Raw genomic sequence first — 13,325 nt, 5'->3', positions numbered from 1 at the left:
GCCTCCTCCAAATGTAGGTGCCCCCCTGCCCCAGGATCAGGAAACAGCCTTCCTGCAAGCCTCCAATTGCAACTTCTGTCCCTGGCCCACAAGGAACACACACATTCACCCCAAGCACTTGACTTCCCTGTCCAAATTTCCTGCTGCCAGGTTTGACAGAAAAATGGACTGACATCCACAAACTGACCACAGTGGTGACAACTTGCTCTTAGTTACCTGCTTCCCACACAGAGGCACAGTCCAGAAGTTTGGGAGCCAAAGCTCCACACAATGCTGGCTCTAGTCAAACCATCAAATCTCTCTTTCGTCCTCCTTCCTCCTTCTCACCGGGGAGGACAGGCTCACCCAGCTCCCTTACCCCACACTGCCATATTCCAATCCCGCAGTTTGCTCCCGGCCTGGCTGCAATGACTGGGAGTGACAGTAGGTGTCACTGCCCCCCCTCCTGCCACTTGGGGACCCCCAAAATCCTCCATCCTCAGAGGACTGTCTGCAGGGGCCATCAGTGTGGTGCAGGAATTTTGTCTACTCACATCTACTCGGAAGTCCTCGAGGCGCTTGAACTTGCTGAGGTATTCTTGCAGTTTGCTGTTAATGTCCAGATTTTTGGCTTTGGAATATTTTAAGAAGGCCCAGAACTTTTCCAGCCCATAGAGCTGCCCTGGAGGGAAAAAAAAAACCAAAACAATCCAGATGTAAGCAACACAAAAACCAAATAAGACACTTTTCCTCCAGGCTTCCCCACAAACCCTACTGTCCTGCTGGTGTGCACAGCCTAGGCAAAATGGGACACCTGGAGGGAAGCAACCTACATCAGTCCTGGGCAGCCCCCAACTTGGGATGTCCCCAGGCTCAGCTGACTTGGTGGTGGTGACAAGGCTCAGCCACTGCAGGGCCTTGAGAAATCCCACAGGAAATGGTGCCTCTACAGGAATGCTCTGGCAGAGCTGCAGCCTCCCACTGCCCTCCTCCAAGCCCCAGCAATCTTTACAATGGTGATACTCAACCCTCTCCTGTGAACTGAGCAACAGGACACCCCAGTCCTCAACCTACAGCACTAGGTGGCTTCCTCAAAATGACAAGTAGAGGCTCAGAAGGACCATGCAGCTGAGCTCTATCAAAGCCAATCCCAGGGGAGCCAAAGGAGGCACCTACCAGCTTCATAATCCTTGATGGTCTCTTCTTGGAAGTCCTTAAATATGTCTGGCCGGAATTTCTTCTCCAGCCCGTAGCTGTAGTATCTGAAAAGGCACTCCAGACCGTACCTAGGAAGGGAGCAGCATGTGCAGTTCAGACACTGCTGCACACAACACAGGGCAGCAGCAGGAGGCTGAGAACAACCCCAGACCCACCTTCAGGCAGAGGCAATTTGCAGAAGGCCAAACCCTTAGAAAAGACCTGTACTCTATGACTCCCCTCTTACCTGTATCCCTCCTTCCCATCCTCCACAGCCAGTTGCTTGAACTCCTCATACATTTTCTTGTTGAAGTGATCTCGGAGGAAGAAGGACCAGAAGCGGAAAAGCGTGTTCATCTCCTGGGACTGACCAATGCCCAGTCGTTTTCGCTCTGTTTGGGGAAGAGGGGATGATTACAAAGCCAATCCTCTCCCAGGGAGTCAGGGGCTCATGTGCAGGAGGGCCCTGTGGCACTGTGATGACACCCAGCCCCAGCAGTGGACACCATGAGTGCAGCCCATGCTCCTCACAAACCGTGGGGACACAGCAGCTGCCAGCAGGGCTGTCCTGTAGAACCCTGCCTGTGTCCATCCCTGCCTCATTCCTGTCCCCAGCACGGCAGCACAGACACCCCTCAGTGCAGGGTCCCTACCGTTAAGGCAGCGCCGCCGGTACTTGTGGTAGACGTGTTGTGTGAAGCCGTTCTCCTTGAGCAGCTCGTGCGAGGGATGCTGGAACTTGGGCAGGGACTGCGGGGTGCAGCCATAGCTCCCGACAGCCGGGGTCCCCTCCGAGGGGCTGGAGCTGAGTGTGAGAGACTCCTGTCAGCACCCTTCCTTGGCACTCCTCCCCAGGAGAGGGGGGGGTCACAATCCACCCCACCTGTCTGTTGGTCCCACCCATGCCCTGTCACTATCCTGGGTTTGGGACATGAGCCATGGAGCACTCTACTAGGAAGGTGACCAATGTTTCTAATCAAGTCTCATCTTGCTACTCTCCAAGGCCATCGATTTCCCCCAAGCCTTTCCAGGAAGGGCAGGTTTGATCCCTGTCCTTTCTGCAGTCACCTAACATGAGACCTCCCCTGCAAGATCAGATGCTGCTTTCCCCTTCCTTCGCACACTCCCTCTCTTTCCCATTTCTGTCTCCTCTGTGATCCTGCACGCCTGTCTCTGGTACCTGATGGAGGCAGTCCGGGGCCTGTGCTCCCTGGAGTCCATAACCCAGCCCACGTGGCACTCCATCGGAGGGTTCGAACTGTGCCTCGTCTTCCTCTTCCGTGGAGTCTGCAAGACATGGTGCATCACAGTTGTGTTCCCTTCCTCCTCAGGCCCCAGCTGGGAGCCCCAGCTCCTGTCCCCCAGCCCAGCCTGGTCCCACCTTGGCATCTATCGTCCTGCCCTCTTTCACCACTGGGTAGAACCGGGGCGTCTGCGTCGGGTCCTTGAGCTGCGGCGTGCGCGGCGTGCGGGGGGTCCTGGCGTTGCGGTAGTTGGGCGATTCTGGGACAGTCGTGGGCAAAGAGCGGGCGATGGTGGAAGGCTCAGGGACTCCGAAGAGCTTGTTGGCCAAAGCGTCTGTAGGTACTGCAGGGAGAAACCCCCGCCCCGTCACGCTGGGCTCCGGGCACCGAGCGTCACTACCAGCCACAGATGGGAAGCAGCAGGGGCAGGAATGCAGGGACACATCCCAGCTCTCCCACACAAGCAGCCCGAAATCCAGTTTGGCCAGAAAGCCCAAATGCTAGCAGCAGATGCTAGCCCAAATGCTAGCAAAGAGCTCCCCACAAGGTATCTGCTTCCTAGTGGTTAACAGCAGCAACAAATCCCTGTCCCCAAGGACACAGCCCTGGTGTCACACAGGCAAACAAGGTCCAGCAGGCAGCTGCCTTCCAAGTACTCAGATAGGGTCCAATAGGAAAGCCAAATCCCAGGAACTACATCTGAGTCTGCCACGGTTTCCTCACTCCACTGGGACACCCCTGCTTTTGGGCTCCTCTTCCAGAGCCCCACAGAGCTGGGAGCATTAATCTGGGAAAGATGCAACTCAGAATATTCTGTGAACTAGATAATCTACTACACCTGTGAGCCCAGTTCCTTCTCCCCAGCTGCTAGCCAGCCTCCAAGAATCTCTCAGCATGAGAAGCCTGCACAAATTTGGTCCCATCCATTCATGCCCCATCTCTTACCTTGCTGGAATCTGGGGGGACCAGGAGGGACTTCCTGGTTTGGATCCACGGGGGGCTCTGGGGTCAGGGTGTCAAACTGCTCCCTGCTGATCATATTCACCTTCTTGAAGTTCTCCACCTCTTGCTGCATTGGAGGAGGAAGATGGTGAAGAAACTACTCACAACCATGGCTCTGCCTGAGCAACAGCCACAACACTGGGCCCCAAGGGCAGTCACAGGGCCTGAGTGCCCAGAGGGCACTGCCTGCACAGGAAGGGGAGATGCAGCAGACAGAAAACTGGGCTCTGCACAGGCCACATCTGGGCCATGGATGCTGCCACGCTTTCAGGATCCCACAAGGCAGCTTCACTAACCAGCACCTGCTTCTTTCAGGCTTTTACCAGCCAGGTCAGAGCCAGTGCAGTGAGCTCAACATGAGCTCAGTGACCCATTTTTGGCCAGGACCCCCTGCCACCCCTTCTGTGTCCCTAGAGCACCCCTCCCCACATCCTCACAGCCACGCTGAACCAGGCACAGCACTCCCATGGATCTGAAGGACCCACATCCCAACACATTGTCCCTGTCACCCTCAGCTTCTGTCACCCGAGAGCAGTACTGCTTCAGCAATGGGCCAGGTATCAAACTTAGAAGCACTGAGCCCAGCTGGGAGCTCCAATAAGTCATCCCACCTCACAGCCATGATTTCTGTCACTGAATGAGTCTAGGCAAGTCCCCAGAAGAGAGAGTCACCAAGTTGGGACCCAAACATTTCAAAACAGCAGATGGGCTTTCTATAAAAAGCCCGTGTCTATGCAAACTGACACCAAAATGGAGAAGAGTACAGGCCAAGAGCAGCCCAGCCACCTATGAATCCGTCCCCAACACACGTAGTCTCCAACAGGCTGTGCCCAAAGCACAGGGCACTACGGGCAGTGCAGAGACGCCCAGTTCCCCTCACAGATCTGGCCCTGCCAGCTGAGATCCTGGCAGCCAGCAGAACAATGGGCCCCACGTTCCAGGTCACCTCACTACTGGCACTTTATTTACGTGGCTGTAGCCTCACGTCTGGTTACTGCGCTGTGTTTATTCCTGGTATGGCCAAACATGATGCTAGGAGCCAAGAATCCCAAACACTTCAAGAGGACTAATCCCAGCTTAGCTCTACCCCACGAGTAGGCTGTAACCCACTGCACTGCCCTTTTCACCCCAGCCCGACTGCTGCACACAAGGCTCCCCACCAGCCACACGGATCCCTGCCATCCTCGGATCAGCCGCTCTCACCTTGATCTGCGAATACTCTGGCTCAAACTGCTCTGTCCACAGGTCCTGCTCGTAGTAGTACAGCCCATCATTGATCACCTTGGCCAGCTCCGAGCTCATTTTAGCCCTGGAGGTGTGGTTGCCAGTCCGGTCCCCGCCGGGATGGCGGCGCAGGTACGGAGGGGTCTGCGTCACGATGAGGATCTTGTTCACGTCACGGTCGTCGATCTCGTAATCGGAGTCCTCGTCTGACCAGTCGGTGAAGGTGTTCTTGCGGCCATCCATCTGCTCCATCTCCTCATCGAAGAGGAAGTCGAGCTCCTCAGGTTCATCTTGGTCCTTTTGCTTCTGCTGCTGCGGTGTCTTTGACTCCTCTGGTTTCTGCAGGTAGGGGAGCAAGCGCGACAGAGGGTAAAGACCACGCAGCGACACAAGACCCAGGTCTTGCCCCTTATTTCTTTACCCCAGCCCATCAGGGGAGAACACTTCATTTACACCACTGAGGAGCAGCTCCAAAGGGGCTCAGATGGACACAGGAGAGACTGGCACATCACTCCCAACAGACCCTACTTGACTGAAGCCTGCCCATGTATGATCCAAGTCACCCCAATCACCGAGAGACTCCCAATCCAACAGCTCCTACATCACTTACCTTGGGCCTGGCAGGGGAAGGTCGGGGTCTCTTCTTCACTTCAATCCATGTCTCTGAATCCAGGTCTGGCAGACTTGTGGACAGGCCCTTGGGCATTGTCTTCAGGTTACTGACTTCCTCTGTTTTGGTGGGGACTGGGCTGGCAGGACGTGGGGAGCCTGGAGCGGACTCTGGAGCCAACAAGAACCACAAACTGCTTTAGAGGGAGGGAGGGAACCCAGGGGTGTAGTTACAAATTACCCAACCATTCTGGCAGCATGGCACAGCCTGCAGAACTAACTGGCATACAGTGGCCACAGTTAACCAGCAGAGTGCCCACAGGTGCTAGAGTGGGAATCTTCAGTTAAAGCTATGATGCCAGGGGTGGCCACAGAGCTTTGCAGGTGACAGCTTCCCAGACATACAAAGCCCTAAAGCAGGTGCTCTGCTGCTCTCTGGGAAACCTTCCCGAAGAGAGTCTGGAGCCAGATCTTCTGTCAAAACTCTTACAGCAGCACCGAGATCCTTCACGTGGGCTCTCAGGCCCAGGCCTGGGCTCCTGCCAGCCCCCGTGGGATGAGGTGACAAGAGCATGGGAAGCCCATGAAGGACAGAAGACCCTTCTGCAGCACTTGGTTGACAGCTTCACATCTGCTGCCCACTTTGTGCCCAGTATCTTCCTCAACCAGTAACGGAAGGCTGGATTCACAAGCATCCTCTGCTCTGCCCAGCAGTTGTAGACTATTTCCAGGCATGCCAAGAGACTTTCAGCAGAACTGACTCTCTCTGAATCCCTTCAGCCCTAACAGAGGACAAGCTACATGCAGTCTCTCACATTACCCCATGTCTGAAGGCAGCAGCATTCTGGGGGTCCAAGGACAGAGCCCACACCAGCTCCCACCACCAAGCAGAAAGCCACTGGCAGAACCCTGCCCTGGGAACACTCCTGACTCTCAGGGTCTCAGTCATGCTGCAGTCCCATCACTGCATCCCACACCTCCCTCCACATTCCCCCAGTGCTCACCAGTCTCCTTCTGGAAGCTCTGCCGGGGCACAAACTCAGGGCAATTGATGAACTGTGAGAAGTCTGTCTGTGTGTAGTCTGCCATAGGAGGGCCAGGCAGAGCCCATTTTTCTGGCTGCTCTTTTCTCCTTATTTTCTCATCCACGATTTCCACCACCTTGCTGTCCTTCAGAGCCTGGAACCAAGCAGTATTTGGTCAACTTAGGGTCTTGCTTTGGCATACTGAGGGGCTCAGCCCAAGCCATTCCTCCCTGGGAGGACTAATAGGAGGCAGGAGCAAGGACAAGGGAAGGCTCCACGTGCACCTCATCCAGAGTGAGCAGGCACTGCACAGGGGCGATGAGAAGCAGAACAAGGAGGAAAGGTCACCCTTCCTTGCCCTCACCTTGATGATGAGGCTGATGTCGGTGGTCAGCGCCTGCACGCGGTGGAAGCTGGCGATCAGCGTGATGGGCAGGAAGCCGTCCGAGTCCATCTTGCGCCGCAGGAAGAAGTCCCGCTCCAGGTTGTCCACGCTGAAGTAATATTCTCTGCATGGACAATGTGTCAGTGAGAGGAAGCCCCAAACCACCATTCTCTGAGCACCCCCAAAGAAATAACCCCCCCACACACTGAGGGGAGCAAGCCTGGGGAGCACAGACATGCCTGGTGCTGGAAGCAAAGCACAGTCAACACCTCAGCTCTAACCCTTCCCATGGGATTGGCTGCAGTCCCCACCACCCAACAAGGACAGGGGGTAGTACTTACATCTGCCTCTTGATGTAGTCCTTGAGTAGCTCCTGGTCCACGCTGTAGAGCTCAGCACTGCTGATGTTGTCGAAGTAGTAGGTGATGTTGCTGGCGTACTTCTGGGTGCGGGAGCCGTCCGAGCCCTCGAATTTCCGGTATCCATACTGGTAGTCAAAGTGCCCTGGGGGACACCAGGATCAGCACAGAGACCCTGGAGTCTACCCTGCCAGACTGGGATGGACTCCTGCACAAATACTTCCCTCTTCCTGAGGAACCCCTGAAAGCCCACACCCACATCCCTCATCCTCCTGCTCTCTGCCTGTGCCACACAAGAGGCCAGGAATCCTCTTATCCAAGGGTAACTGGGCAGCCCAGCTGACACACAAAGGCCCTACAGTGAAGCTGCATAGTGCTAGCACGGACGCTGCCCAGCCAAATGCCAGGGCAGGTGCTCTTACCCAATCCATGACCCTGCTTGGCTCTCAAATGGCATAAAGCCTTCACAGACTATCAACATGCTTCAAAATTCCTGCTCACAGAGCTATTGCAAGGGGCAGAAAACATGAAAAAGAGCTTAGCCTGAGTAGCAGGAAGACATCTGCTTTTATAAAAATACTGGTATGAATTATTTGCTTTGTTGACAGCATCATTCAACTTACCAGCTGGAATGACCAGCCACAATACTCCCCTGTATCCCTGGAGTGCTCTGCCCTCCCCAGCCCACTTCAGAGCCCCAGATCTCTCAGGCACACAGACACAGAGCTCTGCCTGCTGTGTCACTCTCCCTGCAGTCACACGGGCACACACACGATGATCACCTCCTCTGCCACGGCCACGGCCCCTGCCCCGGCCGCGGCCTCGGCCCCGGAAGGTTCCTCGCACGGCCCCTCCCTCGCTCTTCACGCTGGAGGTCTCATCGTGGTCCTGCCAGCTGCGCTCGTGCTTGTTGTCGGGGTGCCAGCCTGCAGCAGGGGAAGGAGAGGCAGAAGGGGAGTTAGGGCATGGCAGCAGCTCCTGGGGCAAGCCTGCTGCACTCTGAGCCCTCTGAGTGCAGGACAGTTGGGCACCAGGGCTTGCTCTGCCCCGCGGCCGGGCCGGGAGCAGCTCCCCAGCCCGAGCCCCCACCTTTGAGCTCGCTGCGGTTGTTGGAGGGGTGCCTGTGCTGCTCGTTCTGCCGGTTGTTCCGAGAGGCCGTTTTGTCCCTAGGCACCTCTGACTTCATGTCTATCTGCAGAGGGACCCACTTGTGTTTGTTGCCTGCAAAAGGACAGGGTTTGGGGGTGACACAGGTTCAGAGCGAGTCTGCTTCCTCCCCCACAGCCCCCACACGTGGAGGGGAGAAAGCAGCAGGGCCTTTTGGATAGACCCTGTCCTCTGACATCCCTCAAGGCCTCACTGGATGCAGAAAAGCTCTGACCAGGACTCTGAGACATGGAGGGACATGAGTCAGAACTTGCCTGTGGCAACTGTCACAGCACTTGTCCTTCGTCTGCCCCTTTCTGCCTGCCCAGGCTCAGGCCAGACTGAGCCCACATGTCAACCACAGCTGATACAACCCACAGCAAGGGGCTGTTCTGTGCCACCACTGACCACACAGGAAGGCAGGCTCCTGCCCTGCCCCTAGTTGGGCCCTGCTCCACCTGCTCCCACCAAAATGATACCTGAAGCCTGCAAACACCTTTTCCCCCAGCTGTCCCTGCACTGGGATCATGTCCTGCAGCAAGGCCCCCAGGAAGGCAGAGGACGCTTCCAGCTGCCTGGGGGTTGGGAAGGGGAAGACAAGCTGAGCCTGGAGGATTGTCCCCACCAGCTCCTGCCTTACCTTTCTTCTTCTGGGCTGACTTCTGGTTGTCATCATCACCGTTCTTCTCCTCCCCAGACTCATCCGATTTGGTTTTCAGGCTCTCTTTGCCATCACTCCCATCCCCCTTTTCCTGCTCTTTCATGTCTTTCTTGACAGGCAGCTTCCGAAGGGAGGGTGCTTTGTGCGGCTGCTGGGGACACACCAGTGCAGGAAAATGTGAGAGGTGGGAGTAGTGAGGAGCTGGAGGCAGAGCCCAGCTGTCCCAGCAGGAACAGGAACAGGAAGACTCTAGGCTGGGTGCATCCCTGCTCTGTACCTCCCAGAGCTGTCCTGCTCCTAGGGAAGGGCTTGTGGCTGAGCAGGACAAGGGCTCATTGAGACACCAAGATGGGCTGACAGGGAGACCTCGTGCTCATGGATGGGTTTGTCCTGTAAAGGACCAGACTGCTCCAATGACAAAAGGGTGAGTGACCACCTTGCCCTGACAGACAGCCAGGAGATAGCAGAGCAGCATCCAAAAATAGAAAGGTTTCAATGACACCCATGTCCTCAGCAGGGAGGAAGGGCTGAGCCCCTTCAGCACACCAAACCTTTCTCATGCATTTTCAGTTCCTCCTGTGGAGCTCCTGACCTTGGCCAAGTCCCTTCCTGCACAGAGCAGCCCTGAGGAGAGCAGGTCTGGGAGCTGGCCTACCTGCTTCAGCCAGCCCAGGCTTTAGCATGGGCTCCAGGTTCCCAGAATAGCACTGAGGGAGGGAGGCAGCCCTAAAAGGAAATTCCCTGCACGCTACTCCTGGCTGCCTCCGCACTGACACTCAGCACCCCAAATGGCCTGGCTCAGCCAGTGCTTCCAGAGGGATAGGGAGGTCTGCAAGGGCCATATCCTGCCCATCACAATGGTTCTGTGCTCTTACCTGGATGCTCTTGTGGGCTATTTCTCCAGGTGTTGGCCAATTTGTGGCATCACCAAAGTCACCAACCTTGTACCAAAGAAAAAGGTCCTGTTAGTGCACGAAGCTGCAGGTGTTCCCTGCAGCAGGGAAGAACGCTTTCCACCCACCACTGTCCCACAAACAGCTGTCCCCAGGAGGCTGGAGGGGGACATCCACACTGCACATATACCACCCCTCTCCCCACCAAAGCAGGAACGCTGAACTAATTCCAAATAGCTGCAGACAAGTTTATGTCCATCAGACATTGTAACGAGGCTGCCACCACTCCTGCAAGCTCCCAGCCTCTCACTAAATATTCTGCCCCAGCAGCAGCAGCATTTGGCAGCAAGTTGCCCAGAGTAATTCACTCAATTACAGGCACCCTGGACAGGGAAAGCACTCAGCTTACAGCATTCTAAATACACCTGATGCAACTGCATTCCACTGAAGAAGCCCTTCCAGCTAGTGGCAGCCACAGCCAGGCACAGCCCCAGTCAAGTGCCCAACTACAACCACCACGTGCTGCCAACAAAGCAAGGGCATGGTCTCAGAGTGGGTGAGAAAATTCAAGCACGTAAAGAGAACTCCCTCTTTCCAGTCACCCATGGGCACACAGGGGAACATCAACCACTTCCCTGCCGAATAAGTGACCTGCTCACTACCATCGTTTCTATCTCTTTCAGGTTTCAGAGGACCTGCAGGACACAGGAAAGAAGCCAAACAGCTGCCCAGGCACCAAAAGAATCATGGCTGGTCACTGAGTTTATCTGGGCACAGAAACTCCTCCTTGTCCTTGTGGGATTGGTATTTCTGAATTAATTTGGAGTCAAAGGAATTTTTTATCCCTCAGGAGATCACATCTTTACATGCAGGTGCCATGCTCCTCTGCCCAGGAGGCAAGTTTCCTGGGAAAACCAATTCCAGTGCAGGGCCATGCCTGTTTCACAGAGAGGAGCACCAACCATCCCAAAGCCTTCCTTTCTCCAAATTGGAACAGAGAGGGAAAGTCCTATCAAGTTGCAGATACATCTCTACTGCTGCTGGGTGCCAACATCAACAGCCCCTGTCCCCAGCTGTGCCCCAGAAGAAACTGTCCCTCCGTCACCACTGAGTCCCTGGAACAAATTGCCCTGGTTCCTCCAGAGGAGTTGCTTTGTGTGACATCAATTTCCCTGGCTCTCTGTGTGCCAGGGAGGAACAGACTGCACAAGGAAAGACAGAGCTGCAGACACACCACTGTCACACCCTGCCTGCACTGCAGGGCTGGGCCCACAAGGAATTTGGGATGTCCTCAGAGCAGGGTGAGAGGTTTCCACATCCAGGACTCCTCCAGGTGCCTCCCTGTTAGAGGGGAGGTGAGAAGGTCTCCCCTGACCTAGATGGGCAGAAAACCAGTCACAGCAGCATGCAAGACCCCTAAAATGCTGAAGAGGAGATCGAGAACAAGGCCAGAGCACATCAGCCTCTCCACAACCAAGCTTGTGAAGGAAGAGCTCTGCTCCCCAGACCCTCGAGAGGTTCATGCAGCACTGACAACTGCACCAGAAACTGGGGGCCAGCGAGGAGAGCAGGCACAGCCTTACCTTGCTTCCTTTCCTCTGCCTCGGGTTGGCAGCCCTCACCACTTTCGCTGGAGTTGTAAGTTCTGCAAGAGAAGGACAACAAAAGTGTTAAAACACAGCTGAGGGCTGTGAGTGGGAGTGTTGGCTCTGGAGAGAAGTGGGTAGGAAGCAAAGCAGCTCCCCCTTGAGCAAAGGAGGGCTAACAGGAAAAGGTAAACAGAAACCAGCCAGCTTCTGACTCGAGTCTCAGATCTGCCCCATGAAGATGAGAAAACTCCTGACCAATCAATCCAGGTGGCCCAGAGATGGACTTTTAACCCATCCTGCTGCAGGATGGCAGTCCCTGCCTTAGCTCTGCCCTCCCTAGCCAGGGAGCAGGGTTGGCAAGGAGCTCAGCTCATGCTGCAAAGCACCCACAGAACAGCAAAACAAATGTGCCCTTGAAAAGCCAAGACCCATCACGGCACCGTGAGGCTGGTGCTCCCAGGGAGCAGAGCAGGGCTCTGACAGAGAGATGCAAAAGTCTGTGGCTGCTGAATCCTGGTTTGAAGTCAGGTATCCCAGCAGGGACAGTAAGTTCAAGGAGGAAATGTACAGAGGGAATGAGCCAGACACATCAAGCTCCTAAATCTGCTACAGCTGAAAGTATTTAGGCACTGAAGCACCTGTGGGGTGTTTTAGCACATCAGAGTGAGACTGTTGGGGTTCACACCACCACAGACCTCACAGCAAGTCAAGATCTCAACCTCACCATGGCCCATCTTGGCTCCAGCTCACACACCACCTTCTTACAAGCAGAAAAAGGAATTCAACTTGCTTTGTCCCTCAGGTCTGGCTGCAAGGTCTCTGACCAGGCTCACACAGGGCACGCAGAGTCTGAGCAACAGAGCAGCACAACTCTGCCCAACACAAACCAGCCCCACATGGATGAGGGTCTCCTCCAGGACGCTGGTGCTCCACAGGGGAGCAGAGCCCATTGGGCCCTGCCCCAAATGGCAGCCTGTGCCAGGCTCCTGCAGCGAGGATTTCTGCTGACTCACTGGCTTTGTTTAGAAGAAAAGCAGCCCTGACTGGGGTAGGGTGAGGGTGGGAGCATCGGCTATCTGGGGATGCCCCAGGAAACACCCTGAGTAGCCTATTCAGCTCTGCTCAAAGCTGCCTTTGATCTTCTTCACAAGGCTGGACAACTTTGCCTGGATGATCAAAACCGGTCCCCTTCTGAGCCTCAAAACCAGTGATTCATCCTGGCCTTGCTCAGAGCTGGAGGCTTTGAAGTGTCAATAAGGCAGAGTCAGACATGGCAGGACAGAGCCATGTGCACTCTCCTTCCCCAATTCCTATCTTCATGGCTCCTGCATGGGGATTTCAAGTCCAGAAGAGTCCAAGCTCCCAGCTGGATCCCTGAACCCTCCCCTTTTCCCCCAGGACCTCCCCAACCCACCTGCAGTGCCTCCCTTCATATGCAGCAGCAGTCCCACGTGTCCCTCATTTATTCCATGTGCACTTAATTGAGAATCCTGGCTCCACGGCACAAAGCTTGCCACAGGGCTTTTAAACTTCCCTGCTAGGAAGCCAGTGTAGGAAGAGCCACCACTTTCAAAACAGCTTCCAAAATCCTCCACTCAACACCCACAGATGTCACCAACTAAATATAGCTTCAAAAGGCACCAGGAGCTACAGCACAAACCCACAGCCAGCCTGGTTTTCCACAGACACAGAGCACCCTGCCTGCTCCAACAGTACTGATGGGACTGGCACAGCCTGATCAGGCTGATCCCTGGGGCTGGGGGACAGCAGGGACAGCTCTCTCCCTGCAAGGATCCCACCCAGGTGCCTGCTCCCTCCACAGCACAGCCCCAGCGCTCACAGCAAAGGCATCCAGCCCTTTCCTCCAGCTGCTTCACCTCAGGAGCCCTCAAGGCCATAGATGTTCTTGTGCTTTTTTTGGGAACCAGTCAAAGAGAGGGGCCTCACAAGCAGCAGTGAAAGAGGACCAAGGGGCACGGGCTGCAGGGGCAGGTGCTGCAGACTCCATCATC

General features: G+C 55.5%; 1 protein-coding gene across 2 annotated transcripts in view; it reads right to left on the bottom strand.

The window, feature by feature from the left end:
- The window catches only part of LARP1 (La ribonucleoprotein 1, translational regulator), a 45,822-nt gene that overhangs the window by 5,618 nt on the left and 26,879 nt on the right, over positions 1–13,325 (bottom strand). Inside the window, exons 3-19 of one of the 2 annotated variants that reach the window (XM_053956192.1) lie at positions 11,308–11,369; positions 9,707–9,772; positions 8,811–8,982; positions 8,114–8,245; positions 7,807–7,950; positions 7,007–7,169; positions 6,645–6,789; positions 6,260–6,434; positions 5,257–5,426; positions 4,626–4,985; positions 3,366–3,489; positions 2,558–2,763; positions 2,357–2,463; positions 1,830–1,981; positions 1,424–1,568; positions 1,156–1,265; positions 534–661 (exon numbers count right to left, since the gene is read on the bottom strand). In XM_053956192.1, coding sequence (XP_053812167.1) covers positions 534–661; positions 1,156–1,265; positions 1,424–1,568; positions 1,830–1,981; positions 2,357–2,463; positions 2,558–2,763; positions 3,366–3,489; positions 4,626–4,985; positions 5,257–5,426; positions 6,260–6,434; positions 6,645–6,789; positions 7,007–7,169; positions 7,807–7,950; positions 8,114–8,245; positions 8,811–8,982; positions 9,707–9,772; positions 11,308–11,369 — 2,561 coding nt within the window. The remainder of the gene's footprint in view (positions 1–533; positions 662–1,155; positions 1,266–1,423; positions 1,569–1,829; positions 1,982–2,356; positions 2,464–2,557; positions 2,764–3,365; positions 3,490–4,625; positions 4,986–5,256; positions 5,427–6,259; positions 6,435–6,644; positions 6,790–7,006; positions 7,170–7,806; positions 7,951–8,113; positions 8,246–8,810; positions 8,983–9,706; positions 9,773–11,307; positions 11,370–13,325) is intronic. The other variant, XM_053956193.1, reaches the window with a different exon arrangement.

The sequence above is a fragment of the Vidua chalybeata genome, chromosome 15 (assembly GCF_026979565.1).
Source record: "Vidua chalybeata isolate OUT-0048 chromosome 15, bVidCha1 merged haplotype, whole genome shotgun sequence".
Lineage (NCBI taxonomy): Eukaryota > Metazoa > Chordata > Aves > Passeriformes > Viduidae > Vidua > Vidua chalybeata.
The sequence above is the reverse complement of the archived record's forward strand: the minus strand, read 5'-3'. Positions and strand labels throughout refer to the sequence as shown.